The 13,687-nt window shown below is 42.2% G+C and overlaps 1 protein-coding gene across 1 annotated transcript in view; it reads right to left on the bottom strand.

Moving 5' to 3' along the window:
* The window catches only part of LOC308080570 (beta-1,4-galactosyltransferase 1-like), a gene marked incomplete at both ends in the record, with an annotated part of 72,194 nt that extends 60,461 nt beyond the window's left edge, over nucleotides 1–11,733 (bottom strand). The window contains one exon of the mRNA XM_080422464.1: nucleotides 11,649–11,733. Within this exon, the coding sequence (XP_080278590.1) occupies nucleotides 11,649–11,733 (85 nt within the window). The remainder of the gene's footprint in view (nucleotides 1–11,648) is intronic.
* Between the last annotated feature and the right edge of the window lie 1,954 nt (nucleotides 11,734–13,687).

Genomic DNA, 13,687 nt, shown 5'->3' with positions numbered 1-13,687 from the left:
TTGAATTCGGGACTTCTAACTTGTAACAGAGTATTTCTACATTGCAGTATTGATACATTTACTTAAGCAAAACCTGTGAGCACTTCTTCCATCACTGCAGGTGGCCTCTCAATTAAGCAAGCAAGTTGTTTAGTAGAAGAAGAGCCACTGCTACAGCTCAATCAAGCAAATCCAAAGTTTGTATTGTTCCTCCTGCACAACCACGCGGGGGGAATTAAGACAACTCACTCGCCAAAATGCTGGTAAGAGTTTTGGCAGTGGCTGTGTAGGTTGTCTATCACGGCTGCCACCTCTTTGGCAGGCAGGCAACCATTATTTGGAGCTCCCATTGTGTTCTAAAAAATCTAGTTGGCTGGCAAAAAAAAACAGGGACAGTTTCTGGATAATATTGACATTTACCAGCCACATGCCTAGGAGACTCCCTATCCTGAAAACGTCTCCCCGACCCACCAGGGAAACTCATCAGTCAGTGATGAGCGGTCCCCCCACATGACTACAGCTACAGCCACTGAATTATTGAACACCGTTGCGTCCCTAAGGTGAGGAGCTGCTTGGTGGTAGAATAGTCCTCTGTCTCTTGCCCCTGACAAGGGAAGAGAGCGGCGCTTGATGAAACGCGGTGGGTTGCTTACGAGCCATCCGTCATGGTGGCCCCATCTTGGTCTCTCTCTCGCGCGCGCGCACACGCACGCGCCGGCAGATGCGGATTAGTTTTTTTCCGGCTGAGGGGATTTGTCCTTTTAAAGCGAAGGAGTCGAGGATTTAGTGATGCCGCACAATTTCTGATTTGCCGATAAGAGTGGCTGTTATTGTTGATTGGAGAGCAGTGGTGTAAAAAATACTCAAATTCTTTACTTAAAAGTACCAATACCGCAATATAGAAATACTCTGTTACAAGTAAAAGTCCAGAATTCAAAATTTACCAAAAGTAAAAGTACTAAAATGTTTGAAAATAGCAGATCTACAAGCTCACAACGCGTCAGCGTTGTGAGCTGGTAGATCGGTAGATTTTATTTATTTATAAGGCCTTGTGTGGTAAACTTCCTTTATACCTAACCTCACTTTTGGAACCAAAGGTTACTGGTCACTCAACACGTTCACAAACACACATTAGATATACCAGTCCACGTAAGAGCAGTGAACAAGGAAAAACTGCATTCATGTATTATGCTCCACACAAATGGAACAAACTTCAGGACTCTCTGAAACTGGTGCGATTGGTCTCAATAGAGACATTCAGGGTGCTTCTTGAGGACACACTACATAGTGACTGTACCTGTTTCATGTAACACTGTTTATTTGCATCTGATTTTTAAATCTCTGTGTTTTTATCCATGTCCTCACTGTATTGTCTGATTCACCGCCTTTTGCGATTATTTTAATGTTGTTTTATACTTCTACATTTATTTTTTGCTTATAAAGTTGTGACATTGTAATGTGATTCAAATGTTTGTTATCAGGGCATCCTTGAAAAAGAGAGCTTGCTCTCAATGGGTTTCCCTGAATAAATAAAGGAAAAAGAAAGAAAGAAAGAAGAAATAGCCTGTATAAAATAGGGCTTAAGTGGTTCTGAAAAGTAACTAAAGTTTTCTAATAATTGTAGTGGAGTAAAGGTACAATATTTGCCTCTGAGATGTAGTGGAGAGTAGAAGTAAAAGTGCTTAAAATTGCAAATACTCCACTAAAGTCAAAATACCTCAAAATTATACTTAAGTACAGTATTTGAGTAAATGTTCTTAATTACTTTACACCACTGTTGGAGAGGTTTCTAAAATGTTGGCTATCGTTATGGTTCTATCCTGTTTTTCTTTCCTCTCCTGCTCTCACTCTAACACTATCCTCTCTCTTCTCTTCTCACTGAAAAAAACCCTACAAAATGATGGAGCGCGCACACCTGTAAACCTGTGATGCCACAATAAAGATCCTGCTCTGAAATGAGAAAAGTGGTCTGTAGTAATAGAGAGAGATACTTTTTACCCATCAGTTTGGCTGTATGGTCCTCGAAAAAATAGATGCCCTTCGGCCACAGTGGCCTTGATTCCCACACCTGCAGGTCCCCAGACGATTTAACCGTTTTATTCTCTGTGCTAGTTTCCTGTCAGTATGGGTTTTTTAGACACCCTTTGATTGAGATTCAGTGGTATACTGTAGGTTTGAGCCTGGTAGGAACCTTATGCCACCTTAGCCACATGAACCCTATTGTCCCTATTCTGGGCATGTCACAATAGGCGACCATTCAGCAAAGAGATTTGTTTTAGAGGGGGGGAAAGGAGGGGGTCAAGTACAGACCCTGGGGGACCCCGGTCAACAAAGCGTATAGGGCGAGGGGTCTTCAACGTTTTTCAGGCCAAGGACCCCCTATCTGAGAGAGAGATGAAGCAGGGCCCCTCACTACATATTGCATTATTTTTTTTTGCAGATTAAACTTTTTTTTCCTACGTGGTCTGCTTTTTCCCCTCTAGACCTATAACTCTTTGACAAAAATAGCCGATCTACAAGCTCACAACACCTCAAGCTTGTAGATCTGCTATTTTCCGCTAAAGTTCCCCTCAGAAAAGGGATGCTACGGTTCAAGTAGTTAATGTAAAAATAAATAAATCATATCACACAAAGATTTGGCGGCACTCTGAAGACCCCTTAGGGGTCCCGGACCCCCTGTTGAAGACCCCTGATATAGGGTTTAAGTGGTTAAAATGCTGTGTGGAGCCGTTGACAGAAACATGAGACAGAGAGAGACAGCTTCTGTCTGTGTAATGTTGCCATCTGAGTTAAACTAAATAAATAGGCTGTACCTGTATATCTGTGTGGGTGTTTTTAATTGATCGAATACTTTATTAAAAGGTTTGTTAACAGTACAGTGAAAGGTCATGCTAAAAGGACAACACAAAAAGCCCCAGGGCGCTTGTTTCCATTGTGGTCCATTGTACTCAATTCATCAGTAATAGGCTATATGAGACATACAATCCTAATATGCAATAGAGAGTCGCGCGCATACGTGACTGTTTGTTTGTGGGTCTGTCTGGCTTCATACGGGTCCTCATGCTCTCTCTCTCAATACAAACTGATGGTCACTCGACCATGCTCTCTCTGTCAAGACAACGGTATACGTCTCGCTTTCGTTTTCGCCTCCGCACACCGCTGTTGCAATGAACGTCTACACTACAGGCTACTAAACGAGAGCCCCGTGCCAGCGGCTAGACGGAAGGGTCTAGTACACTCTAGCACCTCTAGTACAATACAATTACATATTGGTAGAAAATTCAGCAGCATCAAAATATATATCATATATTTACAGAGAAAGGATGGGCAGAGGATGCTACTAAGGTGTTCAAGGAGTGAAACTATGCTAATTTGTATTTTATGGTCACAACATGAAGTCAGTCAGAGGCTGAATATGAAAAACATGCCGAAAACCATTCGCAGATTAAGGGTGAAAACCTCTAATTTGCTTCAACATCTTCGTGATCACCAGGCAGCTTTGCACACCCTAATGAAGGTAATACACAGCAGTTTAAACTCAACTAGCACCATGTTACCTGAGGACACATGCTGTGTGTGTGTGTGTGTGTGTGTGTGTGTGTGTGTGTGTGTGTGTGTGTGTGTGTGTGTGTGTGTGTGTGTGCGTGTGCGTGTGCGCTTGAGTTAAATAGATTATTAAAAATGAATAAAAACTTTGTGGATGACAGCTGATGATAACATTAAAGTTTATTACCCACATTAATAATATTTCCCCCTAGGGGATCAATAAAGTTCTAAATGAACAATCAAATTGAAAATAATTAAAAATCGCTATATTTTAAATAGCAAAAAAAAAAAACTAAAGTCATTACTGCAAGTGCAATCAAAATTAAGCATTTTTGTGAACACTCACTCATTAAGACTCTGCCGTGGGTGGAATACACTTTCGTCCGCAGTGGGTTGACCATTAGATCTTAATTTGCACAGATTCTTCACTTTCCCAAATGTACTGTAAGCTGTTTATTAGCATTCTGTGAACTCTCACTCAAATAAGGATCTCCTGTGGATGGAGATGTGTATAGTGACTCATGGGAGCAGTAAGTGCCAAGCTTAATTGATCGGAGCGTTCGGGCGGCGCAGTGGTAAAGTCACTGCCCACAAACCACCACGGAGGTTGTGCGTTCGAATCCACCGTGATGCATCCGGCTTTGTCGGGCGTCTATGCGAACACAATAGGCTCTATGCCCAGCAACCACATTGGAAATAAACTGGGTCTCTTCTTACTTCCTTCACATGTGTTACCAATGATACTAATGAAGGCTCTGTTCCATTCTGGTTAAACATAGTCAGGGTGCTGATATTATGCATGTTGGCTCACGGAAACACTCAGGGTTCCTTGAGGGGATTCAAAATGGCCCCTTATGGGTGTGTAACTCTGAGAGTATACAAATGGAACCAAATGGACCCTTACGGGTCCATTTGGTTCCATTTGTACACTCTCAGAGTTATGGAGGTCCTTGAAATTAAGTTTTGAGAACCACTTGAGAACGCTACACTAAATGGAACGGAGCCTTCATTAGTACCATTGGTAAAACCTGTGAAGGAAGTAAGGAAGAGGCCCAATTTCTATCCAATATGGCTACTGTGCATAGAGCCTATTAGCCCGTGTTCATGTATTCCTACGGGCTGGGGGCGGCACCTGTCAGCGGGGAGTGTTGGGCGGGAGGAGTGGGCCGAAGTAACGGTGGGGGCTCCTCACTGGTAGGTGAGGCAGTAGGATGCAACAGCAGTGACATCACAGAAATGTGTGTGGGGGGGAATCAATTGGCATAAAGACTAAATTGGGGAGAAAAAGTGGGTAATTTATGTTGGCTACTCTAAAAAAGATAAAAAATTAAAAGGTTAATTGATCGGCAGGTGTTTCTAATTGTTTTCTCCTCTTTATAGTAGCATGCTGTATGGGCTCAGGGCTACACACGCAGGCACACACCCACACATGCATGCTCGCACGTAGACCACCACTATCACCACCACCACCAGAGAATGCTAGCACAGAGAGAGAGAGCTGCATTCAATAATGTAGTCTGTACATTATGTTTACTCCTGTGCAATACCTTAAGTTTAATAGTATTAATAATAAAGCTCTACTTTAGAAGACAATTAGGTTTGTTGTAATAAATATGAGTGGTGTCCACTGAATAAATGCAGGCTTTTTAGACACTAAACAAATAAAAAATACCTATTCACTAAGTTTGTGATGAATGACAGGTTGTTTCCTTAATGCAAAAATAGATTTGGGGGTTTAAAATACAATTAAGCTGCTTTATTTTAGGGGTTTAGTGAAGGTTGGTCATTTTAGACCCTCAGGACATGGGGAATTTACAGAATGTTAATACTACTGAAGGGTTAAGCTGTTTATTAGCATTTCTGCCACCGCCCAATGGGTCTGTAGTGCCAGTTGTGGTCCCCAAGTCCCAAGTTCACTCATAGTTTGGGTGCGTGCATCCCCAGGTATGGATGGACTAGAAGGTGTATGAATTCCAAACAGATAAGCGTTGCTGGAAAAATAAACGGAATCCTCAGAAAGCTCATAATGCAAAAGGAAGTGTTTAAGCGCAGCAACAAGAGAAAGTGATGAATTTATGTTTGTGACTTTGTGTGGATATTATGCGTGCCCCATGAGCTTATACTTTTGAATTGGTCTGTGATATTGTCGCTGTGCGGCAGAAACCTTGTATGTCCAAAACTGTTACTTTTCAGGAAATGGAACCAAAGAACCTGTGTTCCAATGGATCCAAAGTGGTTATTATTTAGCTCTCGTTAATACTTTTCATTGGTTAAATATTTATAAAACCCACAAACACACTTATCCACTTTCCCTTTCAAAATGTTTCAAAAATTACTAAAATAGCCGATCTACAAGCTCACTTGCGTGACACTCCGCTACGACGAAGTAGGGCATTCATTTAAGGAAAAAACATTATAAATGTGAAGTATGGACAGTGGTGGAACAAGTACTCAAATGTTTTACTTAAGTAAAAGTATCAATACTGCAATGTAGAAGTACTCTGTTACAAGTAAAAGTCTGGAATTCAAAATTTACTTCAGTAAAAGTACAAAAGTATTGGTATCGACGCGTTGTGTGCTTGTAGATCGGCTATTTTCAAATATAAAATAGGGCTAAAGTGGTTAATGTATGTTTTATAATGTAATAATTTATATCTGAAAAGTAACTAGTAACAAAAGTTTTCAAATAATTGTAGTGGAGTAAAAGTGCAATATTTACCTCTGAGATGTAGTGGAGTAGAAGTAAAAGTATTGGAAATTGGAAATACTCAAGTAATGTACAAATGCCTCAAAATTGTACTTACGTAGGCTACAGTAATTAAGTAAATGTACTTAGTTACTTCCCACCGCTGAATATGGAGATACAAGGTTTCCGATATGGTGTTCATATCAGTGTGCGCTTATAGATGCCGGTGTGTGATGTGTTAAAGCCTACAAGGCTGGCGGTACCTTAGCCCAGCGCACCAGTAGTAATACTGTCAGCGGTGTCCCATGGAGCGCTTGTTTTATTACCTTGCATAGCCCTAATCCTCAAGCAGCATATGAAAGCAGATAACAAGGCACAGCCTTTGATTTACCAGCCAAAGACACCACCCTTGGGCCCCAGGTAGTCGGAGCAAGCGAGCTCCTATGAGATCAAGGACGAGACGCGTAGTCCAAAGACGCTAAGCAAAATATACGACTTGAGAGACTTACTCGGCTCGAAGAATGATTTTAAGAGTTTCATTCCGCACTAACATAGGCTACCATTTGGAATACAAGTAATATTTAAAGTAAGATAAGGAAAGCCTTTGAGGTACTGCCTATTTAAAGTCAGGTAGACTCATTTTTGATTGAATGCTTTATTAACAGTTTGCAAAAAGCACAGAGGTACACTTATACAATAATGTTAAAAGGATAACACAAAAAGCCCTGAGGGCTTGTTTCCATTGTGGTCTTATGTATTCAATTCATCAAGACAACAAGAAATCATCAACACTAGGAGCAGTACAATTATGGTTCACATAAAACAAAATTAAATAAATAAATCTAATCAAATAAAGTTAATCAAACATCATACAAAAAATATGTGGGTGCTTCTTCAATATGGGGCACGGTTGTCTGTTGAAAGCTTTATTAAGAGGTCTGGAACAAAGATCTTAGAATAGCTTAGATCATCCCAGATAAGTTTGATATCATCATGCTTTTTTTTTTACAAAGTTGTAACAGCAAAATGTCATTATCATAAGAAAATCTAAACACTGTTGCTGAGATACACCTTGGAAAAACAAGTTGAAAGTTTCGTTCCCTGAGGGAGCACAACTTCTGCCACACAACAAAAAGGCACATAATGCTCCCACTAGTCATTATGTGCCTTTTTGTGTGCGGCTGAAACTCTGGGGACAAGGCCAAGCAGATCCTGTGGCTGATAGCGCAGAGCATCATCTCTTATAGGCCAAAAGAAACAGTTCTTACCAATGTGGCAAATCGTTTTCACAAGGGCACAACCTTCCGTGTCGACATTGTGAATGATTTCATCCTGAACAACCGCACCACTGTCCTATCAGTTTATCTCTGATCTCTGAAACCGGGACAAAATAATGATGGCTGTGTGTCCATGTCGGGTCGCTGCGCAGGCCCTGGGGTAGGCTAATCCTTCGTTGGCCACCGTGGCACCGTCTGTGGGCCATAGCAGTAGCTTGCACTCCTCTGGAGTCGAACAGAAACAGCTGGGTACTTGAATTGATGTCATCTGGATTGTTGGTGAAAACCTGTACAAAAATCTTTATAACAAGACATGACTCAGTCATGTATACCAGCATGCAGAACGGAGGCTACGCAGCGCATTTGCAGAGGTGTAAAGTAACTAAGTACATTTACTCATTTACTCTTTACTTACTTAAATTTTGTCCTATATATTACTCTGTGTCACAGCGATTTGAACCGACGGCAGGCGTGTATAGTAGCCTCAGAGGCGAGTCTAGTACCATAGCTTGGGAGGACGACACCGCCCGTTCAGAGTATGGGAAAGGGAAAGTATCCCCATTGGTTTAAAAGACAGCCAATGATCGAAAACATGTCAAGAATATGTCGAGAAATGACTAGTGCTGAGTCTCTTTGTAGACCCGCATTGCATGCTGGTAAAAATGAAAACAATTCAATATGCTGCATTTAGAGTAAACAAGAATGATTTAGTAAACAAAGTTGAAACACATCCATTGACTGAAATGTCTTCTTCAGTGACATGAAAGAGCTTCATCTTTGATTGCTCCTTTGACCGGACATTAAAGAGGACTTCCCTTCTTGGTAGAGCTATACTGTATAGTATTCCGCGAGCAACGATAGCTTCTGCACCCCGTTTAATTGCTGCCCTGCTCCATCCGCATTCTCTTTGCCATGCCTGACCTCAAGAACATTCCCGGTCACACGCTGATCTCAAACTTAGTTTTCCAGTTAAACGAGGCCTGTAAGCTGGAATCGAAATCACCAGTTTTGCAGCTCCTCGGCAGAGGACACTTCCCCGTATGCACATTCTTTTGTTGCCTTTCACAGCATAAGGTTTCCATCAACCTGTCAGGTTTTTTGCTTAGTATCACTTTACGACATGCTAGCCCAGCTATCAGCCATTAACTGCACATTGGCATGTATTTTGCATAAGCAGGTTATCTCTGTCGCGTGAAGTAGGTGTCACAACCCAAAAATGTCATCTTCCTTTTTTTTAAGTCAGCATATAACAGCCTCACCAGTGGACCTTCCCTGTTGAACTTCAGGTAAAGGTTGTAAGGTGTAATTTAGAAAACGCCTTTTCACCTTCTTTTGGATGAGTGTCTCCTTTCTTTCTGTTGTCACTCTACTCTACTGTTATCATCTTGTTCCAAGAATATCTTGGTTTTTTTTGTGTGTGTGGTTTCCACACAGGTCATTTATGCTGAGAAGCCAAGTCGGTTTTGTGCTTTTTTTTCACCAAGTGGTACTTTTTAGAAACCTCCCAGCCAGAATGTTTGACATTACTTTGACAGCACCACGTTGTGGAACAGCAGTGTTCTTCTAAGGGCCTTTGGTTTTAGCTGTATAATTTTTGGAAGTATTCAGCTTCTCAGCAAGTATTTTGTATCTTTCTTTTTGTTTAAGCTTCAGATGGGACTCAGCAAGGTCTATTGCTCTATTCGCTCTGTTTTCCATCCGCTCATACAATATGATGGTGAGAACTGTCAGAAGGTCGAGGCGAAGCTTCAAAATCAGCACTTCATTCTCTCGTGGTTCTTGGCATGTAGGTGATTCTGGAGGTGTGTGTTCTGACTATATAACTTTGTAATGTCTTATCATAGCTATTTTGTTTCTTTGGTTGACTCTGCATCTTTGTTCTTGCTTTGAAAATTGGGCGATGGTATTCGGTATCCTTGCCCTTGTATCTTTTTTTTTTATCAAGGTCAGACGAGGACCCAAAAGCAGACAACAAAGGCAGGCCGGTCAAGTCCAGTAATTCATTAAATAAAATAAAATCTGATGGTGAAGCAGGCAAACACAGAAGGGAAAATTAGGACAAGGAACACATAGTATGACATCTGTGGAACAGGCATAGAACTGAGGTTCCAGTTGACTCAACTGGTTTAAATACAGACAGTTGCGGTAACGATGATCAGGTGTGTGTAAAGAGGATTGGTTGAGGGGGAATGGGGGGAGACAAAAAGATTTGCAGGACTAACGATGGAATCACAGGCTCTCGCTTGACTGCGTCTGCATTTTTCTGACCAGTAAGCCGGTTTATTTGGTAAATTAGTGTTGGCCACTGTTCAGTCATGTCTCAATTATATTCAATAGGAAATTATGCTAATAAATGCAAATTGATAAACACATACGTTGTCCATCCACCCACACATGAAAAACATTCATAAACACACACGCGTGTGCCGCACGCACGCACGCACGCACGCACGCACGCACGCACGCACGCACGCACGCACGCACGCACGCACGCACGCACGCACGCACGCACGCACGCACGCACGCACGCACGCACGCAAACAGACAAAGGTCTTGAGCCTGCTTTTAACCCATTCAAACCGGGAAAGCATCGGTATCATTTTAGTTTTTTGCGTTGGCTATTAAAAAATAGCAGATATACAAGCTTGTGACGCGCTGCGAACTTGTACATCTGCTATTTTTGTATTTAAAAATCGTGAAAGTGTGCGAACTACTGCTTTTGGAAGGCATTTGTAGAATCGGTTTCAGTTCTTAATGGGTTAAAAGACAACACTGTTATAGCAGATCTCAGGTCATCAGAAAGGTCATTCCATAAGCATACTGCCAAAAATAAAGGCATTAACATAAAAGCGCTCTTTGTTGAAGTGCGATCTATCGCCGAAGCTGTGAATAGACAATGATATTAGACATAATATGGTAGCCCCCCCCCCCCCCCCCCCCCCCCAAAGAAAAAGATGTAATGCGTAATTCATACTCCGTCGGGTGTCAAAAATAGCCTTTGCACAAGCTCACAACACGTCGCATGTAGACACGCTGTGAGCTTGATCAAGAACGGCTATTTTTTACCACTGGGACAGTGTGGGGACACCATTATAGGAATAAGTATAAATCATGCTTAATGACGTGGGTATGTTCCTTTAAGGACATCTGTGCAATTACGTGGTTGAAACATTATCCGTTCAGATACTGGCGTGCCCCCCCCCCCCACACACACACACACACACACACACACACACACACACACACACACACACACACACACACACACACACACACACACTTTAATTTGCAGTATAGGCTGAGGGGGCTGGGCTTTCTCTGACATGGATATTCATTAGCACAGATCTGTGGTGAATATAAAGGGTTATTATTGTAATATCGTAATATGTAATATGGCCATTAGACCATACACTTGAGATTGGCCTTTTTACCTTCACGAGAACATTATACTCATAATGTCACATACAAAATGAAGATTACACACATACAGATGATACAGTAGCCTATATACACACGCACACACGTGCACCAACGCACACACAGGCACGCACGCACGCACACACACACAAATAGGCAGTGGTGGTAAGTACAGTAACATTTACTCAAGTAACATACTTGAATACAAGTTTGACTTTACTTATTCTTGGGTGTTTTACTTCTACTCTCTCAGAGGCAAATATTGTACTTTTTACGCCACTGCGTTGTTTGAAAACAATCTCTTGTAGATTTAGATTAATATTACAAAATATACATGAACCAATTAAGTCCTGTTTTATACTTTGTCTATTCAAAAATAGCCAATCTACAGTACAAGCCTCACAACACTAGTAAGCTGCTATTTTTTAAAACAAAAAAAGTGTGAGTACTTTTACCTTAGTATACCGTAAGTAAGTATATTTTGACGCCAATACTTTTGTACTCAAATTTTGAATACAGGCCTCTTACTTGTAACAGAGCATTTTTACGTTGTGTGGTATTGCTTTTACTTAAATAAAAAAAACATCTGACTACTTCTTCCACCACTGCACACAGGCACACACACACACACACACACACACACACATACACACACACACACACACAGGCACACACGCACACACGCACACAAACACACACACACACACACACGCGCGCGCGCACACGCACACGCACACGCACACCTGACACGTCTTCTCTGTGTCCCCGGTGGGCAGTTGCATCAGCAGCAGTAGCAGCAGAAGCAGCGGAGCCATTGGTGGTTACCATGGCAGGAAAAAAACATCCCCACAGGCTCACCAGCGTGTGCAACCAGCCACTCTGTCTGCACGAACACCCCCCCCCCCCTCCACACACACACACACACACACACACACACACACACACACACACGTTTGTATGCCTATACCTGCGAGGACATCATCAACAACATTGTAGGATGCTGAGCCGATCTACACATCGCAGTGTGAGCTTGTAGATTGGCTATTTTCGGTGTATGACACTGATTTAGAACAAAGTCCAAATCAGGCATAACTCTAACCCTCCATTCCATCCCCTAAACCTAACCTCTACATGTCTAATCCTAACCCCAACCTCACCCCAATGCTACAATACTTATGTGGGGACATTTGGGCCCCCACAAGTATAGTAATAGAATAGTACATACAAACACACACACACACACACACACACACACACACACACACACACACACACACACACACACACACACACACACACACACACTCCCACTCCGTCCCCCCCGAGGCCCGCAGCCATCAAGACAGCTGGGCTCTACAGGTGATCTCCTCAGGAGGAAGACAAACACAAGCTTCCTGCCAGACCTGTCACATTTGAAACTCTGCTTGTAGGGCTTGTTGTTTTTTTCCCCTGCTGCCTGCTTTAACTACACACCATGGAGCCATGCTGTGGACTGGTGGAAGTGAAGGGTTAAAGGTAGAGGTGGGCAGCAGCTTCTGGTATTTCAGAATGCCCGAAATATGCCCATTTTTCTTTGTATGTTTCTGTGGGACCAGAAAAATAGTCTCTCTCTCTCTCTCTCTCTCTCTCTCTCTCTCTCTCTCTCTCTCTCTCTCTCTGTCTCTCTATCTATCTCTCTATCTCTCTCGCTCTCACCCCGTTGTGTTATGTGATTTGAGCCGCTGCCCACGTAAATTGCGCCGCCTTTTCAGGCAATAACCGACTTTGTTTATTCCCCATGCAGATAGGGCTATACACACTCTTTCCATCTGGTTTGGATCATTGGCTCCATCAGTTAACAGAGCGATGACTCGTGCACTGCAGAGTGGAATTATGGGGGATGTACGTGGACCGTCATTATGAACATGTGTTAATAATTGGCATGGCCGGGTCTAGATATTCTATGAATCCATAATGCACACATACTTTGTAATGAGTCTACAAATTAGTGTTTTCTATATTTCATCTTAGCAAATGTATCACTTGGCCTTAATTTGTCCAGATGAATATTTTCATGTACGCACGCACGTACGCACGCACGCACGCACACACACACATTTGTGACATTTGTAACTCAAATCTTTGCTTCTGGGGGTTTTCCTGGAACTAAATATTTTACAAATGTTCGCTTAAAAATATATATAATATATAATTTGCCACGATTTTTCAAAAATAGCAGATCTACAAGCTCATAGCGCGGAACTCTGTGCCGCGCTCTGAGCTTGTATATCTGCTATTTTTGAATAGCCCAAAGAAAAACACACACACAGACACACAGACACACACACACACACGCACGCACACAGTAAATGCATAGAGACAACCAGACAGTGAAAGAGTCAGGCAGACTGAGAGACAGAAAGGTCGACTCAGAGAGACAGTCAGACTCACGAGAGAGATTTAGACACACAGAGAGAGAGAGAGAGAGAGAGAGATAGAGTACAGAGATAGAGCGAGAAAGCGCACACACACACAACATTCGATGGTCAAAATGGAGTCCTGAATTGTTAATAAAGCTTCTCCGAGATGCAGAGTGTGATTGATTGAACCAGGCCTGTAATAATGGAAGTCTCTTCAGCATGCTCCAACTCATTTACCACTCTCTCTCTCTCTCTCTCTCTCTCTCTCTCTCTCTCTCTCTCTCTCTTCAATTTGTCTTTGTCCCGCCGCAGCTTATCTGCGTGGATCCATAATGAGCCTCTGTGTATTGTGTTGGAATATTAGAGCGAAGCCAGCTATGAAA

Source organism: Gymnoscopelus braueri, assembly GCF_963280865.1.
Source record: "Gymnoscopelus braueri genome assembly, chromosome: 24".
NCBI classification, from domain to species: domain Eukaryota; kingdom Metazoa; phylum Chordata; class Actinopteri; order Myctophiformes; family Myctophidae; genus Gymnoscopelus; species Gymnoscopelus braueri.
The sequence above is the reverse complement of the archived record's forward strand: the minus strand, read 5'-3'. Positions and strand labels throughout refer to the sequence as shown.